This window comes from Brachyhypopomus gauderio, chromosome 5, assembly GCF_052324685.1.
Source record: "Brachyhypopomus gauderio isolate BG-103 chromosome 5, BGAUD_0.2, whole genome shotgun sequence".
Taxonomy (NCBI): Eukaryota; Metazoa; Chordata; class Actinopteri; order Gymnotiformes; family Hypopomidae; genus Brachyhypopomus; species Brachyhypopomus gauderio.
The window spans coordinates 33,802,034-33,821,518 of NC_135215.1; the positions used below are offsets into that span (position 1 = coordinate 33,802,034).

Below are 19,485 nucleotides of genomic sequence, written 5' to 3' on the forward strand. Positions count from 1 at the left end.
TCTATTAAGAAATGTCTTTATCACAGCATTTACAATGGTTAATTGTACACAATTTTACAAAAGGTGAGTACAGGAGCATGTAGAGTCAACATTCAGTTGGAATGTTACTGAAATTAAACACAACATGGCACTTCACTCTCTCAATTCAGCATCTTCTTTAATGAGATGTTGCATCTCATTCAGTGCTTCTAGATTCCTCTTGATTATAGTCACATTCATGACTTCATGATTTATCATTTAGAGAAAAGCCCCTCCTATGTCTGCATTGAACACTTTCATCACACAGCATACATCTCAAGTACAAGACAGAGTAATGTCGATTAGTCTGGATGGTGTAAAAGAAGATGAAGCTCAAACCTGCCAAAAACCCCCTGTGCCTGATTCTAAACTAATCAAGGTAACTTAAGTAAATTACAGGACTGTTATTACAGTCAGATTATAGAAAAATACTGAAATCCCTATTCAATGTAGAATTCAATGTAAGTCCAGTTTGTACATTTGAGAGAAAAATCTGATAAACAAATGAAAGTCGTTATTAATACATTCACATTCCATTGTCCTTCATACTACTTCAAATAGCAAAACTTTTTCCATTTCCAAACATTCCTCAAGACTTTAGAAACAATACACCCACCAGCTGCCAAAGTGCACAACTGAGCAGTGTAGTGTTTTTTGATTGATCACAATGTGAATGTAGCACAGGAGGATCAGCATGGCCGGTGGTGAAAGCATACACTTCTAAAAGCTGGCCACAGATCACAAATCACAGTCAGTTCCAGTCAGAATAAGTGCATGATAAGTAACAAAGATTGCATTTTTGTACCTATCCAACTCCTGGTCAGAGAATGGAGGCCTTTATCTCTTTTATAGGCCGAGATACCGTACAAATGACAAGTTTGACATTTATGACTTTTTTCCAGTCTTTAATATCTCCCAAGACCTGTAGCAAGAGCTGCTCTGTTGTCTCACTTGACACTGGAGACAGCTGGCTGAGAGGAAGAAACATCCGCTTTACCACCATCCTCTGAAAGACAGTTAAATAAAAAGAACAGATGCAGCTTTTGACTGGAAGGGGATGTTTAAAGTGAACTTTGTGGGCATGTCGGTAGGCACACCTGAAATGTATGTGTGCAATAATTTGCCCTCTTTTAGCAGTTTGTGAGGCACTACGTTTCTAACAAAGAGCAATTGACAGACCTCTGTCCTTTTTCTCTTGGGTTTCTTCTGCTGCAGTCTTATCAGCCCTGAAGAAGATCCGTGCACTGCTCAGGGAGAAGTACAGCAACTCAAACTCCTGCAAAATTAAAAAAAGGACCCAGAGAATATCAGCAGTGCCAGGATTCAATTCAAACACAATCAACACCACCCAACAAACTCCTTCAACCAATATGCTCCTGTTTAACCCAAGATTAGTTGCGTTTGTGAGGTTCATCTCGCAGCACACCTGCAGATAGACATCCAGTCGCTTCTGTGTTAGGTTCATGGTCTGCAAGAGCTTCTCATCTTGGTTGGTAGCCTGGACATTCTGCTCTTTCACCACTGCTTTCATTTCCTTCATGTATTTCTCTCGAACTGCTTGGAACCAGTGCAGAGAGTCAAACTCCTGATACTGATCCAGAAGCTTCAGGATGTAGGCGACACCTTAGGAGCAAACAGAGTGGTAAGAGATACTGCTCATTTGAAGAATACAAAAGTAGTGGATGTGACAGTAGTGGATGTGACTCTTACCCATGGCAAAGCCATCATCTGTAAATGCCGCTCCGTTTTTGTTCTTCTTGTTCAGCTTCTCCTTGCAACTGATTGAGTGCTCCACAAAATTTACTGTCTTTAAAGGAAAGGGTGACAAATATCAGAAAAGTAATTCTAGAAACCCTACAAGAGGTCAGAGAAGACAAGCCATATTTGAGAAACAAGTGTGCTGCAGAAAAAACAATGAAAATTGCCGCTCACCAAAGGAGGAACAATCATGTAGAAGTTCCTCAAGTGCATGTTCTTGACACTGCGGAACTCTTGGGCAAACACTCCCACAAGCATCTTAAAATACTCCGTCCCCTCTGCAGAGTTACTGGTTAAGTCACTGAGCACACAGTCCAGGAGGCTGAAATGAAACAGTTTGTTTGGGTGTTGTACTGCTGCTTTCTTATTTCCTGATGAAAAATTTAAACTTTATAGTCAAGACATGTTTTTTTTTTTTTTTTTTTAGATTTTCTGAGGTTTCTGATTCTGACATTGCAAGTTTTTCAGTGTAACTTTGAGATGGAAAAGTTGAATAGTCAGAAGTAGAGGTATAGAGCTTAACCTTGCTGCTCTCTGGGTCTCCTCAGAGAGGCCCTCCTCCTTCACCAACTCCTCAAAGTTTACAATGTCCTCCAGATCTGGCACAAACCTGAAGCAGGAGAAATATGCGCGTCACCTCAAGACATCTTTTTCTCGGAGAACATGCAGTGCGTTGAACGTGACCCCACCTGATGGCACTGCTGCAGCAGTGAAGACCCCCAGAGCGGATCATCCGCACGTAGCCCATTGCGTTTCCTAGGAGAGACGGGGATGAGAAGTGAACCTAACAAGTAATAACTTACATACCTTAAAATGTATGTAAGAATAAAATGACTAACTAAGGCTTACCAATCTGGCTGATGAGTTGTCTAAACTGGTCCAGGTAGCTTTGGCCATCTGGAGTGATACCTAGCTTCCTGATACCTCGGTTGAATTTTTCGGCCCTCTCAAATGGGTACTAAACATTTATCCCCCAAAAGAAACAATATACATGAGTGTATAGAAACGATGTTCTTAAGGCTGTCAATAAAAGCATAGCTACATTTTCTACCTTCTGATCGGATTGATCTTTTGTTTCCCTGAAGAAGCGGATATCTTTGATGAGCCTTGACTTGATGTGCTCGTCATACATGAACTGGCTGAAGATGTAAAACTTCTTCCGGAGGAACTGATATGTGAAATTTACCTGCACAGAAATGTTGGGACTGAGCTGCTCAGTGCTGCACAGGTGAGCGTGAGCAAAGAATGCGTACGTGCTCGAGATACAACAGCATGACCTTCAGTCTGGGCAAGCAACGGAGCTCCAGAAATAAAGCAGAATGATCCGCTATTATAGATCACATTCTAATAGAAGTTCACTTACAGTTGTGTTCATGATGCCGGTCCCATGGGTGCGTATGGAGTTTGCAATGTGCCGAATATTGATTGTGTTCAAGTGCTTGTTGTTGCTGGTCTTCTCAATGAAAATCTACAAAAAACAACCAAAAAAGAACCCCAGCAGAGTAAAAATGGTTAACACACTAATATTGACTGATATAAAGAATCTAATAAATAATGTTGGAAAACTAGACCAACCTGGTTGTTCAGATTGTAGAGGTATCGTGAGACAAAAACATGGATGTTCCTCATAATCTCCAATACATCCAGGCCCTAAAAAAAAGAAGAAGTGATATTACAATGTAGAAATCTGTGTCCATTTAAATAAGGTATTGATGGAACGTGTTTGAGCCTTGAAAATAAGTGGGCAGTGTTTACACAACACACCTGTTCAAGCGTCTGGCTGGGCAGATGGGCCTCGGTCATGAGCAGGCCGTAGCGCTGTGTGGCTAGGTTCCTCATCTCACTATATGTGGCCCAGTCATGAAGAGCCACAGTCGTTAGGTTGTAAAATGTTTTGTCCAGGTAATGCGTTACATAGGCTGCAGGAACAATAAACATCATTTGTTACACTGCGCACAATGACAGGATAAAAACACAATTCATTTACATATTGTGATATAAAAATGATAACATCAAATACACCTTTGAACATTATTTGCAGCACTTTGCCAACACAGTACAAAATAAACTCTGGGATTTTTAACCCGCAGACCTCGTTGGGCAATGAGTTTTATTCCAAATCATTAATGTGTTGTACACATGCCTCTATTCCACGTACCTTTGATGTCAATGAAGCGGTTAAAGAAGCGTATAGGTTTGAGGGAGAAGAAATGAGTGAGGTCCTTCATGCCCACTTTGAAAGGGTTGCGGTCATCAAGTTTGAGGTGTGTGTGAACGGAGAGCCGGAGGTCTTTCTCTATCTCCTTACATAGCTTGTCCAGCAAATGCTAAATAAGAGGCCATACAGAGATTAGCCGCCCCAGGTCATGGAACCTTTCTCCAATCGGAGTGTCAAGAAGTAGCATCGTCTTATTACTAACTTAATGTCATTTGTAATTCCTGATGTGTGCTGATGTGATCTCACCTCGGTGAACACCTCCATGATTTCCTTGTCATAACTGTCCAGTAACTGCTCACAGGATTCCATGTGTTTGGCATATAGCATGGTAGGCACGCTGTCTCTCAGAGCGCTGAACATGTACTGAAGGGCACCATGAGCATTGTCAAAAACCACGAACCAAACAACAACAAATTACCCACTACACAATTAGAAGCAAATGTTATGGGATCTCGTGTTCTGCTTCATGTGATATCACAGAGGAGTATCAGTTCCAATAGACGGATGTCAACCGTAACCGCAGCTATGGGATATGAACAGGAAAACGTTAGCAGACGTACGTGCATCCTTGCTGCATCCACAGCGTTGTCGTACACGTCATCCAGGTAAATGGGAAAGATTGCACGATGCCAGTAGAGAAAGCTACAGTCGGAGTGTACTTTCACCCTGAGGAGAGGAGACATGTCTACATGACTTTCAGGAAAAAAAAAAACAACAACAAAAAGGAAAGAAAAGAAACCACTGATTACTGGGTCTGTGTCTGAATATGTCCCTCACCTCTCTTGTAATTCACCAATCAGGTCGAGCTTCTTCAGGACAAGTTGTAAAGGCAGAAGCTCCTCATCTTTGAAGGTTTTCTTAGGAATAAAATAAAAACACGAGTATATGCAATAAGTTATGTAATTGATGTAATACACAAACAAAGTGTGATGCAGTAAAGTGCAATGGAAACTGATTTTTTTTTAAACAAATAAAAATGTATTAAGTGTCTGCTACAGACTCAGTCTCGTTATGCCATCTACAGAGTATTTGCAGAGTATTTTCTCTTGCTGATTTATTTTCAGAAATTGCCCTACAATTTGTAAAACACTTGAATGAAAGCATGTAAAAGTTATGGTAGTCTGGGAAGAAGGCCAAACCATGTTTCCCCATAGGCAAATGAACCCTGCTACAGATATGCTCCTGACCTACCAACCACAGGAGACCAAGTCTGACCAGCAAGTACATTAAAAAGATACAATGGAGAAATGGACTGCCATATCCTTCCCAAAATACATACAAATTACTTCCTACATCAAAGAAGCAAAAAAAAAAAAATCACATCAGAGCAAATAACTGACCCACATTTGCATTTAAATGTTAAACAACCTTGTGTGAACGATGTGCATGGAGCAGGATCACTCCAAACCCAAACGTCATGCGCCCTCACCATCTGAGTGCCCACGCTGAGTGCCAGAGACACCACCAGCCTCCTCTCTCTGGTGCTCGGCCCATTCAGAGTGTTCTCCGCCAGCACCAGGGCTGACAGCACGTCCAGTCTCTGTTCGCTGTACTTCTTATCGGAAATCACCCTTTTCTACAGCACAAAACAGAAGCACTTGAACGTCAACAAAACAACCTCAACTTATTGTATATACATTAGTATTGAGAGTTCAGATAATGCCGTTATCATAACTGCACAGGAATACTGGAAACAATGAACATAAATACCACTGGTGACAAATAAATACCAAGGGAGTAAAAATTTAAATGCAAATATGAGGTAAACAATTTAACACATTTAAAACAGCATAAATGCTAGGTTCTGAATCACTGGCACACACTCCATGCATATCACCCAGGGGAAGGTAGCCACCACTTCCTATGACTTCTGCACAGTTCCATTGTCACATGGTCATAAAATATAGAAGACCTGCAGTGACTCAGTCCTCCACTTCTCATCCTTTTAATCAAGCCCCGGTTGTTGTTGCCGCTGATGAGATGTCAGCAGCACATGTTATTACCATCACAGGATGTGGCACATCTCATAATTACATGGTCATTAGTGGCAGACCCGTTTCTGACCCAGAGCTACTAGCTCCTCTGGTCCAGTGACAGTTGATTCCAACTGTTTAGCTTCTTGTTTGCACTTTGGACCTCACTGAAGCCACTGTTCATTTCTTTTGGTTAGATTTGATTGGTAACTGCTCTACTCCACTTGCTTGTACCAGGAAACGCAGGAGTGGCAAAGGTGTAATGCATGAAATAATTTAATGACTGAATTAATCTGACTCCATAATGCAATAAACTGACATTAGCTGTGGTTTAATTATTCCACCCTTGCTGACACTATTGTGTGGCCCAGCATACGCTATAATCAGCATCCTTACAGCTTGTTCTTTGTCCTGCTTGCAACAGACATCTATACTGGATCAAATGTACAAGACTCCAACTTGTCAATAGTCTACTGATGTCAGAGATCTATTGTTCAATCAAGGATAACCTGACACATTAACATTTCATCAATGCTAGTAGTTAGGGCTTTGATCTAATATATGGGCACAATGAGACAGGACATCAGACAGGGAACTTATACCTGCAATAATAGATTTACAGCTGGTGTGCTACCTACCGTTTACTTGTGCTCTCATTTAAGATTAAGTGTAGACCCACAGACTTCATTTACAATTTAGCCAGTACCTAAGCATCAGCACTACATGTACTATTCAACTACAAACCAAAGAGATCATCCCTGTGAAGGATACAAAGGCACAGAATGGACTGAACACTACGAACCAAAGGACATGTCTCCTTACTCACTTTTCATACCCTTTCAGCAGTTAAGTAAACCAATAATACAGCAGATGATTGGAACCTAAGGATTTTAGCAATAAAACAAAAACAATATATTCAAAACCCATAAAAGTCTCTCTTAGAGCCCTCTTCCTTAGACTACTACAGTGAAGAGATCTATAATTCTATTCAATTAATTCAGTGTCGCCAGCTATATTACCATATTGTTCAATGTGAAAGATGTTGTAAGAACAAACAAAAAAACAACAGGAAAATATAGCCGCAAGCGGCGATTGGCGGGTTCACACACAAATAGGCATATTTTGGCCTCAATAGGCAAAAGGAAGCCCAAAAGGTCCTTTAGACCTAAAAGTGAAAAAGAAGCTGTTTGGGTTTGGCCAGTGTGTGCTCTACAGATAGAGTGTGATGACATCTGCGTGTGTCAGAAAGGGAGACACAGAAATAACACATCTGGCTAGGGCTGCATCTATGTGAACAATATAGGAAGGCCTGCATGTGTCTATACATGATTGGGCCTGTATATTACAGACAGAGAGAGATTGAGGGTGCCAGAGACTATGCTTTGTTAATTCACTCCTTGCACACCTTGCACGCCTAACATGACTGCCCGTGTATTCAAAGTATGAATGTAGTCTGCAAAGCCTGGCATTACATGACTGACATGACTGGCATGACTGACATAACTGATATGACTGGCATGACTGAAATGACATCACTGGCATGATGAACAAAAGTAATATGACTGATATGACTGACATAACTGGAATGAGTGACATGACTGGCATGACTGTAATGACATGACTGATATGACTGACATGACTTATGTCTGACATGACTGGACTGACATGACTGATATGACTGGACTGAAATGACTGACATGACTGGACTGACATGACTGTTATGACTGGACAGATATGCATACAAACTATACATACATTTAGGTAGAAGTGTGTGTGTGTGTGTGTGTGTGTGTGTGGTAGTGTATGTACTCAAACTATGACAACATATACTAATACATACATACATAAGTATACATAGAAACTATACATACATATAGGTATAAAGGTGTGTGTGTCTGTGTGTTTGTGTGAAAGACAAAAAGAAGCCAAATATCAGTTTGTATAAGCATGTGTTAGTCACTGAGATATGGGTGGGTATGGCTAGGGAAGTGTCATTGTGAATACTATAGGAAGGCCTGCTTGCGCCTGTATGTGTGTGTGCCTGGTTAATAGACACAGAGAGATCTAGGTAGCCAGAGCAATGTTTACTTAGGGCACAGAGATGGGAGGGGGAATGTGGGTGAGAGTGTGAGAGAGACTGAGAGTGTGAGTTTCAGCTTGCGTGCGTGTGAGAAGGAGAAGGTGACAGAGGGACTTTACATGCATTCTTATGCATTGTATATAATACTGCACTGTAGAGCCATACGATAACCGATTTAGATGAAACTTGACAAATTTGTTCAGGATGGGATTCTGAATGGGCTTGTGCATTTTGGTCAGAATTGGGTAAAATATGAAAGAGCTTTAAGAATATGAATATTATATGTATCGATGCTGTCCATTAAAAAAATATTTAGCAGGTATAAGTGTCCTCAAATCCAAAATCTTTGGATTGTTTTTTGATTTCACACTCTGTAGAGTATTATAAGACTTTGCTTGACATGATAGTATGAAAATCCTAGGAGGAGTATGAAAAGTGATGATTTCAAACTATTATTAACTGTAAATAAACTGTGCATTTTTTAATAGGACATGTAATGGGAAAGTTGTTCGCACTACTGCAAGGAATCAAAAGAGTCCAATTGCATGTTCCCAAGTGGAATTATGTAGGGGATACACTTGCTTTTTTTGCAATAGCGCCCCCCAGTGGCCAATCGACACCCGGCTGGATTATGTCATAGGGGGCGTGCACTTGTCCACACCCAAGAGGTTTCGTGCAGATCGACCAATTGTAAGCCTGTCAAACGCGTGCCGATCACTGATTGGCCGATTACGTCAGCCATTTTGGAAGTATGGCATGTCTGCTTTAGGACCTGGTTTCCAGAGGCCCATAGATGATGTCTGTCAAGTTTCATGTGGATCGGCCAATCTGAGTGCATGGGGCAAATTTTTGCATGTTACAGCGCCCCCTAGCAGGTGAGGTATGGCAACCTCTGCGAGCTGCCCCAGACCCTCACAGGGAAGCTGTCTGTGAAGTGCCATCTCATTACATGCAAGTTTTCTTAAGTTAGAGCTCCATATACGCAAAATTTACTATTGAATTTACGCCCCCTCATTTGATTGGCTTATACCTACTAGGTAGTGAAGAAATTAGCATTTTTGTTGGATACGTTTTAAAGTTCAGACTCTTCTGAACGTTTTGATACCACATATGTGCATGTATGTGAAAAATCCAGGGACTAGTTCGCGCTCAAAGATGTGTGTGATTTTGCACATTATGCAAATTAACTCGAAATCTAAGTGGGCGGAGCTTAATGGTTGTATATTAATTGTCCTATTGAATTTAGTCAAGGAATGTATAGGAACTGGAATTTTGGTTCTAGGACCTACGGTGTAGAAGATATGGACAAAAAGTCAATATGGTCCGCTATAGCGCCACCATCAGGCCAATTTGGGTCCCTGTATGGGAATCTGGTCCTTGGAGGTAACTGAACCTTTTTGCCAAGTTTGGGGTTTCTAGGCATTACGGTCTAGGCTGCACAATACGTTTTAGGTCAAAAAATGGGACAAAGAATAATAAGAAAGAAAAATTCTAACAATTACAATAGGGTTCCCACACTATGTGTGTGTGAACCCTAAATATGTCCTTGTAAGTAAAACGATACAAATAAAAATTATTCCTTGTAGGAACACAACCCAAACAGTGTGTGACCAGAAATGTGCTCCGTTTCCATGGAGATAAGAACCACCATTCTTAACATCCCAAAGATCAAAAAGCAAAGGGGTTGCAAGCAGGGATAAAAATGCTGGTCATTCAAAAAGTAAAATAGATTTGGTAGCATGCAGTGATGCAGTACAATGACACAGATGAAGATGATGAGACAGATGGAGAAATAACATTAAGAAAAAATAAACCCCTACATAAACACCAGGTTTCCTAAACATTACATTTTTTACACCCATTTAATTTTTCATCCTTAATACAAAGAGCTTGAGTATAAAACGATGCTCCAGACTCCAGAAGAACGCAGTGAGGTCTGTACCTTAGCTGTAGAGATGGAGGACAGAGCTTGTGATTGCAGCTGCTGAGTGATGTGAGACACAGAATCTGCCACCACTAGAGATCGCCGGTAGAATGTGTGTTCTATTGCCTTTGATTAAAAATAAAACAAATACATACATGTCATCAACAAATGCTGAATACAGAGTTTAGAAAATCATGAAATGTGTTACACTGAGACCTTTAAATCCATGGTAAATACAAGTCAAGCTTGCAGTTTGATTTAGAATGTGTTTTCTGGGGTTATTAAGTATCCCCTGAAAAGCAACGAAAACTGTGCTTTCACTTAATATCCCGCAAAACATCAAAGACCAGCTATCTGAACGAACAAAACCTCAGCACCTTAAAAAGGTATGTACCGAATATAAACAAAAATCACCATCAGACCTCAAATTCAAGGCAGAATTAAGGGCTTCATTTACTCCAGAACGCTGCTCTCAGTCTCTAAAATAGTGGCGACACAGAAGAACGCTCACTTTGAGCAGCTCCACCAGGCGACACAGGGCTTTCACAGACGTCTTGGTCATGGGTCGCTGCATGGACATGTGCATGTTCATGCTGGTCTTTATGATGATACTGATGCTGTAGGCATATAGAATTCCCTGCAGACAACATACATGGTCAGATTAGAAGCTCTGTGTAGACAGGTCCCCATGAAACCATAATTTATTCATTTTTGCGCCTTTGACAAATATCGCAGATTAACAATTTGGGAAAAATGTATTACGTATTTAAGCGTACCTGAAGCAATATGGAGGTAAATGCACATAGGTAAGTTACAAATCTAAAAATAATGTTACAGCCCCAATTCTGAAACCTGAAGTTTAATGCTAGATAAAGTCAATGGACCAACAAGCATAAATATATGCTATGCCTTCTGATGGCTACATGCCAATCTTCCTAAACATTATGGCCTTCTTTACCTGCACAAAGACGTTGCACCTGTTACTCAGGTCGTCTGAAAGTTTGTCAGCCCTCTGCTCTTTAGACAAGATTGCCTCCATCTTCATCATCCAGGAGGTGACAAATACGTAGTAAGACTGCACATCCCTGGGGGAAGGGAGACAGGAGGTTTCAGGAAGGACAGACAGGTCTCACAGACAAAACACTACAGGAGGCATTTTATTGTTTTAGCACATTTTATCCCCCCCATCTTTAGTAATTAAGCCAGTTCCTGTCCACTGACTAGCTAGCCAGCTCCCTCTTCCCTGTTATACCACTACCATCTGTGGAGGGTGCAGGCAAGCACATGCTTCCTCTGAGACATGTGAAGCTGGCCGTGCTGCCTCACAGAGAAGCTACATGCAGTTGGAGGAGAGTGTCAACAGCCCTTGTCAGCAGGTTCAAGCACACAGACCTTCATGATTTGCAGGGACTAATAATACATTCCTTCCCACCCAGAGAACAGCAGCAATTTTGCTCCCTTGGATTGGGTTAACAAATTCTTACGTGTTCATTCAGCTGTAAACTATTCAGTGCCGATTCACCACACACATGTATACATAAAAAAATGATGTCACAACATTAAACTCACTTGGTCAATGTCTGTGCCTTCTGTTGTAAGAATACATCTCTGCTGGTGCGAATAGTCTGGACACTTTTCTTATCCAAGAGTTTGGCTGCCGCCGGGACTTTGTTAATCAAAAATGTGTCAGGAAACCAGATTATGTTGGCAGTCAGTGTCACTGCAGGGACCTTGATGAGAAGGTGAATCGCTTTAATCATACTAAAAAAGCAACGGTATAACATTTCCACGTGCACCAGCACAGTTTGGTGAGTTGAACCAGGTGGATTAGATTATGGAAATCACCAAACTGTGCTGAAATCTGGCTCTTCGAGACCAGAGCTGGACTTGTGTAAACACTTAGTTCACTTATGTCTTAATAATCCAGCATATATAAAATATATAAAACCTTGAAAGTAAAACAGAAGGAAGCAATGCTTGAATGGGCAAGAGCTGTTCCTCAACACACAGCTCACTGACAATTGGTCACACAAACCTTTTTGTACACATCCAGCAGAGACTTGTAGAGCTTCTTGTCAACAGTTCGGAAGATGTGGAAGTGCAAGACGAAGAGGCCACAGACTCCTGTGTACTTATCCCTCTGCTCGATCTCTGCCGGTTCTCCTGAAAACACCCCAAGTTACACAGAAGCCTTGAATTGCCACAAATTAGCAAATAGCTGAAAATCTTCAGTATTTTCTAAAACATCACTGAATGCATTCAATTAAATGCTGAAGTAATCAACAGTTCATCACAGAAGTAATCAAATAAACCACATACGCACCAAGTTTCGACTCCACATTTGCAAAAATAGTTCGAATGTTATGAGCAAACTCCTCGGCAAAGGCACTGTTTTTAGAGACCGACACGCCCTCCCCAGGATTATCAAATCTTTGTTCTACACAAGCCTATCAGGAACAGAAAAAAAAAATTAAGATACATGATCAATCAAACACAATAAAGATTGGTGGTTTAGCACACACATCACATTCAAGATCACATAGATTTATGTTTTTTGAGAATGTGTGTCCCATGATGTCAGAGTCAAAATCACATACGTTTCAACTAATATATTTACACAAATTTATCTAATTTCACACTATGAATTGGGTAGAAATTTGGAATTGTAGGTGTTCAAGAATAATTCAAATTCAGAACCTCAACTATTTGGGGAAAGTACCAAACTTGTTATAAAGAACTCCAAACAGCACTGTCTGAGGCTGGTTATAACAGTCAGCAAGGTTGACAATTAACCCCAAACACAGCCAAAGAATCTCGCTACAACTAACATTTGTGAGCTCTTATGAATAATTTTTTTTACTAAAACCATCTTCTGCAAGGACCTACATTTACGAGAAAAATAAAAATACTGTAGGAACCTGAAAGATCATGCTGTCCAGCAGCTGGCCCTCCAACTTCAGCAAAAGCTTCTCAAACGGCTTCAGCTTCTCTTCAGGAACACCAAACTTAGATGGATTATGGTGGACAGACTTCAGTAATCTGTTAAATCAAATCAATAGTTTCTTAAATCCAAACATCAACAAAGGAATTATTTTATAACATACTATCATATTTGCATAAAATAACTTTTTAATGATATACTGGCGATATCCAAAACGTGATAGCCATGTTTCAGGAGATAGCCAAAACATGTAAAAATTACACATGAACTGTAATATATATTTAATTTCAGAATTGTAATTGTAACCAACACAACATTTCAATGTTTGAGATGCCATTTCCTAGTCACCTTTTATACATCTTCCAGTGATCTCTCAAAGTGGCATGGTTCTCCATGATCTCATCCAATGTGATCAGAACCACGAGCAGTTCACCCAGGTGCTCGTACACTGTCTAGCCAAACCACATAAAGCAATATATCAAACAATGATTTCCAACACGCACTGAATTACATGAATTTCATATTAAAAATTTTAAATAACATGTAATTACCTGAAAATGTACTCCGGTTGACTCAATGATTCTGGTGGCACCTCTAAAATAAAGGACAGATAGTGTGAATGAGGTTCAACAGCACAGGCTGAATTAACAAACCACATCACAGAATGCTTCCAGAAACTAAAACAAACTTAATACTGAAAACCTCACTTGTTGCTGTTATACAAGGCAGCCAGTTGATGGACTACATTAACCACAACTTCAAAGCAACGGGTCACAAAGCAAGACAGCTCCTGCACAGTTGAGGGAATACAGAACGAATGATGAGAGACTTGAACCAATCATTAGAAATTTCACAGTGGACGCCTCACTGGTAAAGCAAGCCATCAGCAGGTGCTGATGCAATCAGTTCATACCACGTGCACAAACATTACCTGAAGGAAGGAGACAAAACGCCCCATCTGCACCTGACACTCCCCCTCCACCACACTGGAGTCGGACACTGTCATGCAGAAAACACAACTCTGAGAAGTTTTCACTCATTAGGGTGAGCAATATGATACCATGTTAACTTTTATCATGATAAACTATCAGTACACTTTTACTAAAGGTAATTTATATTTCTGGCCAAATAAAAGTTTAATTAAAACAATTACAGGAAGAAAGAGCAACAAAATGTAGTGATGTATATATATTATATTGTACTAGTAGTCTTTTTAAATGTGACACTACTGTGCTACTTTGTTGTAACATTGTGTATAGACATATTTCATACCTAGTAAAATAGAAAGGGCTATTCTGGGAAAGGGCAACTCCAGGAATATTTACATATTCCAGGAATATTTACATATTCCTGGTTACTTTAGTATGACATTTCTGTTCAAGATTGTTAGTAATCAAATCTACTTGTATGGCTGTGAATGTGCCTATGTGGCCTTTCTGGTGATATTTTAGACAGGTTCTGTGATGTAATCCAATTTATTTGATTGTTTTCAGTACAGAAGCTAGCCAGTAGCAGCCTCTCAGCGTTCTGAAGTATTGGTAAAACATCACTGTCAGTGTACCTTAGTTATAGAACTTCGACTTGTGAGTATAAGCGAGACAGACGTTGTAGCACATGTAACTGAAAAGCCTTTTTAATGCTACTGTTAAATAAATATCTCACAATAATTCAGTGAGACTGGCCAACCCCACCTATGATTCTTGGTTATAAAGGAAATAGTTATGTATGTAGTTTCTGTAAGATGAACTATAAGAGGTTTATCTGGCTAACAACTAGCCTGTCGCAATTTTTGTACTGTCTTTGTACTGCATTTTTGGGGTTGGGGACATTATGCAGAAGAGAAATTCACTTCATGCATTGCATGTCACTGCTTAAAGGTGCAAGAGAGAAGAAGAGTGTATAAAGTAAATAGAGATGTTACCCCCTTCACCGTAGTACAGTAAACCATTGTAGAACTTTGTCTCAGCCTAAATGGGGAGACAGCAAAAAAAAAAAAAAAAAAAAAATAGTTTTATATATATATATATATATATATACACACACACACATTTTTACATTTACATTTACATTTATGGCATTTGGCAGACGCCCTTATCCAGAGCGACTTACATTTTTATCTCATTTTTTATACAAGTGAGCAATTGAGGGTTAAGGGCCTTGCTCAGGGGCACCTCAGTCATGGCCTCAGGTCTGGGGATCAAACCCACGACCCCCCGGTCACAAGACCAGTTCCCTAACCACCAGGCCATGACTGCACACACACACACACACACACACACACACACACACACACACAAACACAAACACACCAAATAAAAATATCACCTCATCAAAAAAGATCAGGTTAACCCAAACACAGGGCTCAAGCAGTGTCACACACCTCATGCTTCAGCTTCTTAACTTCACTGCAGAGAGCTGCATACACTGTAATGACTTTATTAAGAACCTAAATGATGAGCAGAGAAATACTGATCACTTTATATCACTCTACTTGAAATTGCCATATGTAATACAAATTATATATCACATACACACACACCCACCCACACTACCACCTCCCCCAACACACACACATAGTGTACACAAAATCCCAATTTTTCCATAAAAGAATAGCCAGTCAATATTTGCTGTTCAAGATTATATTAGAGCAGCTAAAACTCAGATCGGTCAACTGGTACTCACCTTATTTTCTGTTTTAATCAACTCCAAAAGTGAGGATTGTTCATAGGGAAGGAGCTGCAAAAAGAATACAAAAGGATATTGGGTATATTTGTGTCCTTGTGAATTAGAGTTATCCCACAGTAATTTATTAAGGACATCCACTGGACAATGACGCACCTTCAAAGCTATCGGATCCAGAGTAAAATCCCAAACATCGCCAATGGAGTCATCCAGGGCTTCTTCAATGCCTTTAAGTTGAGACGTATAGTCTTCCAAAAACTTTCCATAGTTTTTCAGCTGCACTTCTGTATGAATTTCTAGAACACAAGAAAGCCAAACACCCACAATTCTTCAATAAACAGGTGGAAGAAGTACAAACATTGTTGTAGCATTTTCATTTCAATGAAAAAAGTATTTGCACAATTTTATGGAAACAAAATAAAACAAACCCGTTCATCAAAAAGTGATGTCATATCAGAATACTGTCGCGAAATTTATATGCAAGGCTTAATTGCTCTTTCAAAGAAAAATGCTTTAAATAGTTTTACCCAACTTTACACAGCTAGTAGCTTAAAACCAAACTATAATGTCACCAAATATTTACTTCTTAAAAGGCAGCTATGGTTTTCAAAGCCAGCAAATACTATTTTTAAGGTTAGGCGATTCCCCATCACACTCCCTCAAATTCCCCCTCCAGAAAATGATAGCAGCACGCCAGTGTGTATCCAGACATTTCTGTCAGTCATGGTCATATGACTAAATCTCGAGTTATCAAACTATGCAGCTAACAAGCTCCGCAGCCAGCCAGTTATAGTGCTAGTGATATAATTAATAACCACTGACGAATCGTATTGGACGGTTAACCATTGAATCGTTAAACTGGAAAGCGTTGGCTAATTCTCCAGAAACCCTTACGGTGACGTTAGCATAACTAGCCCTTTTAATAATCACCTAGGTCACGGGATCGAATAATAGTTAGCATTACATCTCACTGACATAAAAAAACCACGGCTTTTCAACATGTTTCGACATTTGCTAGCAATAAAATCACAGCATGTTAAGCACGACTAATTCTTCATCTTCACGACACTGGCTAGCTAGCCACACAGAGTCCTCACGTACTCTGAGATCCGTCGTCGAAACGGTCAAATTCCCAATCGGCTGAGATCGATTCCCCTGCCATCCTGCTCAATATCAGGGATATTTAGCCGAGAACAGACCCTGACAATACTGCACCGACACCCTGACGTTTGCTCGGAGAAAGTTGAACGTTACTGAATGTTGTCTTTCTCTTTGGGTCCCATGATTTGCTTATTACATGAGTTTCCGGTGTCAAGATCACAGTAGATTTTAAAGTAAAAGTTGATGTTATACGTAAATGTATATACTTTATTATGCCAGACGTAAACATGATGTTTGGTTTTCGAAAACCATATGCAGTTTTGCCAAATTTATGCAATTTAATTTGGTCTACTTTGATCATTTTGAAGAATTTCACTTAATCGCTTTCAGCGAAAAATGCAACCTTCTTTTACACGACTTTCTAAATGTTTGTGGTTGGTAGTCAAACTCCTAACATATATACCAGACTGCATTCAGGTGAAGTCAGTGTCAACATACACTGTCCACTGTCAGCAGGCAGTTGTTTAAACAAGGTTGCCAGTTTTGGCTTGAATACGGCTACTTAAGGTGGGTGCAGCACACGTCAAGATGGCATTATGTCAAGACTTTCCTCTCGTGTTACACCTAATTAGATAAAGCTTATTATCTGGGGAATTGCAGCTGCCAGTTATTAACTGGAATTGCGTAGAACTGGCATTAGGATAATGTAATATACGTCGCGTGATCTACTTTCTACTTCACGTGTGATCCGTAGTCGTTATTACTCTCTTAGTTTTGGTTTAAAGTGCTGCGGTGTAATGTTATAATAAATACAATGATATTTTGGCTGTCGTTAATACTTTGGGGTAAATCTTAGCCGTTGGAAACTATCAACCCAATCTGGCAACACAGAGCATGACGTCGAAGGACTAGGTTGCCTACAGAGTCATTGTTGCATGTTGTTGGTCTTCCTACAGGTAAGCTGCATTTTGCAAAAAATATTGTGCAGATTTGCATTCATAACTTTAACATATTTGGTCCCTTGGAGTAATGCACACTTTATATGTTGTAGACAGAGTTTCTTTTGTAATAATAATGTGATGTGAAGATACATTTCACCTAAGCTTGAAGGAAAAGAGATTTTCATGTTTCTGCTTTCCCAGGACATCAGAGTTTTTGTAAAAAGCTGTGTTTTTCTACAGCTGTGTTACAATTAACTGCAACATTTATTTATCGTTTGTTTGGATTAATGGTTAATTCTATCACAAGTTAATTGTATGTGCCTCAAAACACTGTTGGAAAAATATTATAATTGTAATATTCATTATTTATGTAACACTTCATTTTGAGTAAAGAAATCTTAAAATGCTTTAAAGATTAAACTGCAGATGTTGATAAATTACATTAATGAAATAACAATCTAAATTTTGAGAAATAAAATACCTATAAAGAACACTAAAACACTTTAAACAAATTTTCATATCACATGTGATGAATATATAAAATGTTCCACCAACTTGCATATAATCCAAGGTATTGGATGAGCTATAGTCATTCTGCAAATCAGAAAGATGTACCAGAACAAGGCTGTTGGGGACTTCATAAACACAAGGTCACAATCCAGACTTTGTTGTCAGTGTATGCTTGGAGAAACTGATGTAAAAGGAGTTGATTGGTCTACTACTGATAACAACAAGCCTTGCAAGCACAATATCAGTTGTTTACCTGCAGTCTTGATTTCCTCGTCTCTTTCTCAACCCCCGCCTCCCTTTCTTTAGGATGGATGCAGATGGATGCAAAAAACATTAGAAAACACTGGAAGGTCATTCAGCATATTTGATCACCTCCTTCTCTTAAAAATATTTCAAAGATAAAAAATACAATATATATTAAATAATAGCATGGTGAGAAGAAAAGACATACATGGGCAAAAGATAATCTCTTTGAAAAGATTATCTCTAACAAAATATTTACTAAGCATTCATACATCTTAAGGCTTTCAATAAATATTTGACAAAGTTAATCAAAGATTATGGATGCCGGTAACACTAATCAGAAAGAGATAAATATAACATCAGCTGACGATAGACAGAAGATCCCACCTGTATGGTGTGGAGGACATGATGGCTCTTCAGGACTTGGCACAAACAATGAGTACACAGAGTTGGACCCTTTGCTTCATAGTAGCCATTTGAGGTCATCAGCAACATCTGCCACTGATCTACAGCATAATGAGGAACAGTGGCCAACTTGTGCTCAGACCATGCCAAATGAGTCCGTCTGCTCCATGGTGGTCCAGATCCTGGTTCCATTCCTCCTGGCAGGATTTGGAACAGTAATGGCTGGCATGCTGTTGGACACTGTGCAGGTAAGTAAAGGAATAAAGGGGACAGATAAACCCGGGGTCACGTGGCAGTGAGTGAGATGTCTGTTTTTGCAATGTAGCACTGGGAGGTGTTTCAGAGAGTAACAGATATTGTCATCTTGGTGCCACCACTACTTGGCCTGAAAGGGAACCTGGAGATGACGCTGGCATCAAGACTCTCTACAGCGGTGAGCACATGACTACTCTCAACCTCTCTGCCAGTCTCTTTACAACTGTAATCTTTGTAATTTTCTAAATGCAGAATTTACATTATAGAACATGTTAGTATTATGTCCTATCATCTCAATGAGTTACAAGAATGTTGCATGAACATTCTTCCTTCTCTGTCTTGTGGTCGTGGTTGCAGTGTGAAGAAAACAGCACTTGTGATTTAATTCAGTAATCCAGTTTCAGTGTTTAATGCCTTGAATCTTAACAGAATCTCA

The 19,485-nt window shown here is 39.7% G+C and overlaps 2 protein-coding genes across 8 annotated transcripts in view; one reads left to right on the plus strand and one right to left on the minus strand.

Moving 5' to 3' along the window:
• washc4 (WASH complex subunit 4) lies at nt 1-16,897 on the minus strand. 2 transcript variants are annotated; one of them, XM_077007335.1, is made up of 33 exons: nt 16,696-16,897; nt 15,751-15,890; nt 15,595-15,648; nt 15,293-15,358; nt 14,834-14,879; nt 13,844-13,911; nt 13,620-13,702; nt 13,464-13,506; nt 13,261-13,364; nt 12,890-13,010; nt 12,295-12,418; nt 12,007-12,134; nt 11,541-11,701; nt 10,930-11,056; nt 10,483-10,608; nt 9,990-10,097; nt 5,424-5,570; nt 4,772-4,851; nt 4,555-4,660; nt 4,241-4,357; nt 3,935-4,103; nt 3,541-3,695; nt 3,352-3,426; nt 3,140-3,244; nt 2,828-2,962; nt 2,626-2,734; nt 2,466-2,532; nt 2,300-2,386; nt 1,951-2,098; nt 1,729-1,825; nt 1,445-1,641; nt 1,198-1,294; nt 1-1,024 (listed from the first exon to the last, which is right to left on the minus strand). In XM_077007335.1, exons 1-33 carry the CDS (start codon nt 16,754-16,756, stop codon nt 966-968), a joined length of 3,510 nt encoding a protein of 1,169 aa, XP_076863450.1. In that variant the 5' UTR covers nt 16,757-16,897; the 3' UTR covers nt 1-965. The 2 variants fall into 2 exon arrangements, with proteins under 2 accessions (XP_076863450.1, XP_076863449.1); XM_077007334.1 differs by lacking the exon at nt 16,696-16,897 and adding an exon at nt 16,178-16,304.
• slc41a2a (solute carrier family 41 member 2a) overlaps nt 16,858-19,485 on the plus strand; it is a 15,365-nt gene continuing 12,737 nt past the window's right edge. For 5 of the 6 annotated variants that reach the window (XR_013131061.1, XR_013131059.1, XR_013131062.1 and 2 more), the window contains exons 1-3: nt 17,336-17,651; nt 18,453-19,042; nt 19,120-19,227. Coding sequence is in view for 3 of the 6 variants with exons in the window: in XM_077007337.1 (XP_076863452.1) it covers nt 18,707-19,042; nt 19,120-19,227 (444 nt within the window). In the remaining 3 variants the exon portion in view is untranslated. Of the gene's footprint in view, nt 17,263-17,335; nt 17,652-18,452; nt 19,043-19,119; nt 19,228-19,485 lie in introns of those variants that run through there. The other variant, XM_077007338.1, reaches the window with a different exon arrangement.

Coding starts and splice junctions, on each gene's coding strand:
- washc4 (XM_077007334.1), bottom strand. CDS start 16,244: ATGGGGAATCGCCTAACCTTAAAAATAGTATTTGCTGGCTTTGAAAAC. Junction 5,571..9,989: donor CCTCCATCTCTACAGCTAAG/GTACAGACCTCA, acceptor TTTGTGCTGTAG/AAAAGGGTGATTTCCGATAA. Junction 2,533..2,625: donor ACAACTCATCAGCCAGATTG/GTAAGCCTTAGT, acceptor CGTCTCTCCTAG/GAAACGCAATGGGCTACGTG.